Consider the following 4,468-nt stretch of genomic DNA (forward strand, 5'->3'; position numbering starts at 1 on the left):
TTATAGTATTTGTTGTAAACTCTAAGTACTGGACCCTCGTCTGAGTCGTCTGGTTTGACAGACAGGTAGTGTGTGCAGGCTGGGTGTTGTGTGATAATCCGGTTGAAGTATTCCTTCGGTACGGCGACGGCGGGCCCGGGAGAACAATAACGCGACACGAGACAGTATCATGCTAAAAGTTCACAAAGTTTATTTCACAAACAGGAACATATATACTGTATTGCTGGATCTTAGTGACGTGACAACAAGATATGAGACATAATAACTGCAACAAGGCTGACCTTGCTGTCCCGGAGATGTCTCTCGTAGCCTAACTATAAAGTATGCTACAGATCAGGCAGTACACAATACATATCAAGTACACTGTGTCTCACGTTCAAATACACAGACATGGGCGATCATGATTATAACAGTACTGACATTGATCAGATGTTCACACAGAGGTTTCATGCATTCTTCAGGGATCTCCATATATGGATATCCATTGTCGCATGGTGGTTCTGGACAAGCACAGATCTGATCTTCTCACTCAGCACATCACCCCCTCGAGTCCACAGGAGCTAACAAACAAAAACCTCTGTATATAAATGTATATAAATAATGCCTTTATATTCAGTATATAATCTACCCCCCCTTACTTCATGTGGCCAGTATTATTATGTAATATTATGTATGACATACATTTACATAAAATAAAAACATCTGACAAACAATACTCTTTTGTTGCGAACGCAGTGATTGCGAATGCAGTGAGCACTTACTATGAGACCTAGCAGATGGTTGTCTGTCTGTCTGTCTGTCTGTGTGTGTGTGTGTGTGTGTGTGTGTGTGTCCGTGTGTCCCCCCTTTGTGCCCATATATGGAGCTGAGTGATTTGTTTGTGATTGATGCAACACACTCCATATTTGGTCGTATAGCTGCTTTGGGGACTCCTTATATGGTTATGGCTAAGTTAAAAACTTAACTTAAAAATAACTTAACTTAAAAAAACAATAACTTAAAAATAAATCTTAAAAAAACCCAAATATGTACGAGCTGCGTTCGCTTCCCGCGTTTGCGCGTCTTACTGGTATTATTATAGCACAATAATAAATGTGGTGCTGATTGGTCTAGACAGTTGGCAAGACAGAGGCCCTTCTGTAGAAAAGGATTTCACGTCATCCAGATCTGGGTTAACAGTTGACACATCAGCACCATGAGATCATCATTATAACATCATCAGGGATGACAAAATACCCTCATCACACCATATATAAAGACCCGTAATCTCAGAGAGAGCTTACATTCGACCAAGACTCTCAAGATTTTCCAGCGATCTCTGATGTTGATGATCTGATGAACCGCCAGGAGGACTCCTATATACTATCAAGATTCTTTTAACAGTTTCAACAGTACAGTACTCCTTGGGCTTGAGCTTCTAGATATTTTGCGTTGGTTTGGTTTGAGTTCTGACTGGACACCATTGCAGGAGGTCCCGGTCTTGGACACTCTGTAGAAGTCAGAATGAGGATTGCACAGGTGGTTGTAGTTGTGGACACTTTTGTTTCATTTTGGAGATCATCATCTGTCCGACAAAACCTTCCTTTGATATATTTGCTAATTTCAACTGTGGGATCAATTTTAAAAGAGTTAGAAGTCGTTCCAAATACATATTTCAGCAGCAGCACAAATGTCCTGAATGTGTGCTTTGTGAAGGTGTCCTGGGGATGGACATTATTTCTACTGACTCCATTCCTCCTCCTCTCCAACTCTTCCATCAACCGGAATGTCTCCTTTCTATGCCGGCGGTTGCTTTCTCTGGTGGTTGCCACAGTCATTTGGTACGTGTGCACTGAGACATTCTTCTACATCGAGAATGTCAGTGGTTCATGTTATGGCACCGAATCTATGGACATCCTCAATGATGAATTCACATCAAAATCCAGTTGCAGGAGGGCTGGCCTCCACTGGCGAGGCTATGACATTTCGGGACACTCCTTCATCCTCACTTACTCAGCCCTCTTCATCGTGGAAGAAATTTCTCCCATGGCCTACCTGAAGACAGCTAGTTTGTCTACGCTACCCAGAGTTGTTGTCAACCTGCTGTACGTGTCCTTGAATGTAATAGTGATGATCTGGACATGGATGTTCATGTGCACCTCCGTTTACTTCCACGACCCATCTCACAAGTTCCTAGGTACATTGTGTGGAATACTGGGGTGGTATGTGACGTATCGTGTGTGGTATCTAAAGCCATTTTCCCCTGGACTCCCTCCTCCTCATCATCTTCCAAAGGAGCAGAATCAAAATTCTAATAAAATTGTCAACAAATATAGAAACAAAAAGAGTGGCCGCACACACTAGCCAAAGTGCCCATTATTTATTAGGATGCAGAGTAAGAACCAAGTTGTATCTGTCTCGAGGACCTCCCTAGGGTGGCGCCCGAGAGGCATCTGAACCACCTAAGCTGGCTCCTTTCCAGGCGAAGCAGCGACTCTACTCCGAGTCTGTCCTGTGTGACTGAACTTCTCACCCTATCTCTAAGGGAGATGCCAGCCACCCAACAAACTAATTTCGGCCGCTTGTAATCGCGATAAAGAAACCCCATACATTGGAAAAACAGATCTATAAGCTCACATTCTGAAACATTTTGTCTGCACAAATCGGCACTGTTAGGCATGCATGACAACAGTGTGAGTTGTGCGTGACATCAGACCAGGAACTTGGCAGTCTATATACAGTGTTAGGAAGTATTGATATGCTGACTTCATCCACCAAAAGGAATGAATCACAGGAAGCAGAAGATAGATGTTTCAGAGTGAGACCCCTTCCATTTAGCTCTGTGGTTATTTCTTCAAATTTAAACAATAAGTATAAGCTATTTCTCATGATGGAGTGCCGCGTGTTGTCCATTCAGAGTCACGTTGTCAGGGGATATGTTGGGAACAAGTCGGCAACATTCCCCTTGCAGCTATTGGGCTTTGACGTCGACGCAATCAACTCTGTGCAGTTTTCCAATCACACAGGCTATGCCCATTGGAAGGGCCAAGTGCTGACGGCGGAGGAGCTGAAAACTCTGTACGAGGGCATCAAGCTCAACAATGTCAACCACTATGACTATGTCCTCACGGGATACTGTAGGGATTCGTCTGTCTTGGAGATGGTGGTCGACATAGTCGGGGAGCTGAAGAAGGCCAATCCCAACCTGGTGTATGTTTGTGATCCAGTCATGGGAGATCACGGCGCTATGTACGTCCCAGAGAACCTGCTGCCCATGTACAGGGACAAAGTATTACCACTGGCTGACATTCTCACCCCGAACCGCTTTGAGGCAGAGCTGTTGACTGGGAGGAAGATCAGCACGGAGGAAGATGCTATTGAGGTGTTGGACTTGCTCCACAAGAAGGGCCCAGAGACAGTGGTCCTCACAAGCATGGACCTGCCCTCTAAAAGTGGGGACCAGTTCCTGGTGGTCCTCGGGAGCCAAAGGACTGTCCTACCGGATGGGACCAACAGTAGGCTGATGATCCGGATGGAGGTCCCCAAGGTAGATGCTATTTTTGTAGGGACGGGAGACCTTTTTGCTTCCCTGTTGCTTGCCTGGACTCATTACCACCCCAGAGACCTGAAGGCTGCCTGTGAAAAGGCATTGTCAGCCATGCACCATGTCATTAAGAGGACCATGACCTATGCACACAAAATTACTGGTCCTGGAAAGAGACCCAATCCTGCTCACCTGGAACTGAGAATGGTTCAGAGCAAAGCAGACATAGAGAATCCCGCCATCGTAGTGGAAGCTACGGTTCTATAGAAAGCCTTTTCCGACGCAATTGTCGATAACACTGGCTGCCTTGACCGCCTGACCTGAGCCGCATGGATTCACTGGTTCTCTGAGCTTTGTATGCCGCTTTGCCAATAATGGCAGTGTGTACAATAGAAATCCATTCACGTATGACCATGCATGTCATCAACACCATGACATCAGTTTCTGATAACACCAGGGATCCCCGTATCTCCATATTTAGTTGATTGGTCATGTTAGTGTTGGCCACACCGGATACTTAGTTTAGTTTAGTTTATTCGCACAATAAAAAAACTGTAAAAAAACGGTAACATCAATAAAAGAGAAGTGTGTGCAGGTGAGAAAAGAAACCCATGGAGGTCTTATATGTGGTTCTAACCAAAGATAATATACAAATAGTAAGGAGACAAAGTAATCAAACATAGGTATGAAAAATGTGTGTGTGTGTGTGTGTGTGTGTGTGTGTGTGTGTGTGTGTGAGAGAGAGAGAGAGAGTGTGCACGCATGCACACTACTACTGAGTCCCAGACCTCCATTACAATAGAGTTTAATCTCAATGGGACCATTTTCCGGGTCAAATAAAGGTGTTAAAAAAATGCAACCACTACAACAAATCATTCCCGACTTATATAATAATGGTAACAGGTATTTCATAACAGGGTGGGACATGCATTCCCAAGCCATTAA

The 4,468-nt window shown here is 44.4% G+C and overlaps 2 protein-coding genes across 2 annotated transcripts; both read left to right on the forward strand.

Annotated features, from left to right (window-relative positions):
• Positions 1-1,503: 1,503 nt before the first annotated feature.
• Positions 1,504-2,343, forward strand: LOC308314988 (acyl-coenzyme A diphosphatase FITM2-like; the record flags this gene model as incomplete). Its single annotated transcript, XM_080762812.1, has 1 exon — positions 1,504-2,343. One exon carries the CDS (start codon positions 1,504-1,506, stop codon positions 2,341-2,343), a length of 840 nt encoding a protein of 279 aa, XP_080618938.1.
• A 526-nt stretch (positions 2,344-2,869) lies between these two features.
• Positions 2,870-3,790, forward strand: LOC308315565 (pyridoxal kinase-like; the record flags this gene model as incomplete). The annotated part of the gene is made up of 1 exon (XM_080763604.1): positions 2,870-3,790. The coding sequence occupies one exon, from the start codon at positions 2,870-2,872 to the stop codon at positions 3,788-3,790; it is 921 nt and encodes a 306-aa protein (XP_080619730.1).
• Between the last annotated feature and the right edge of the window lie 678 nt (positions 3,791-4,468).

This window comes from Protomyctophum bolini, assembly GCF_963924005.1.
Source record: "Protomyctophum bolini genome assembly, chromosome: 5".
Classification (NCBI taxonomy): Eukaryota; Metazoa; Chordata; class Actinopteri; order Myctophiformes; family Myctophidae; genus Protomyctophum; species Protomyctophum bolini.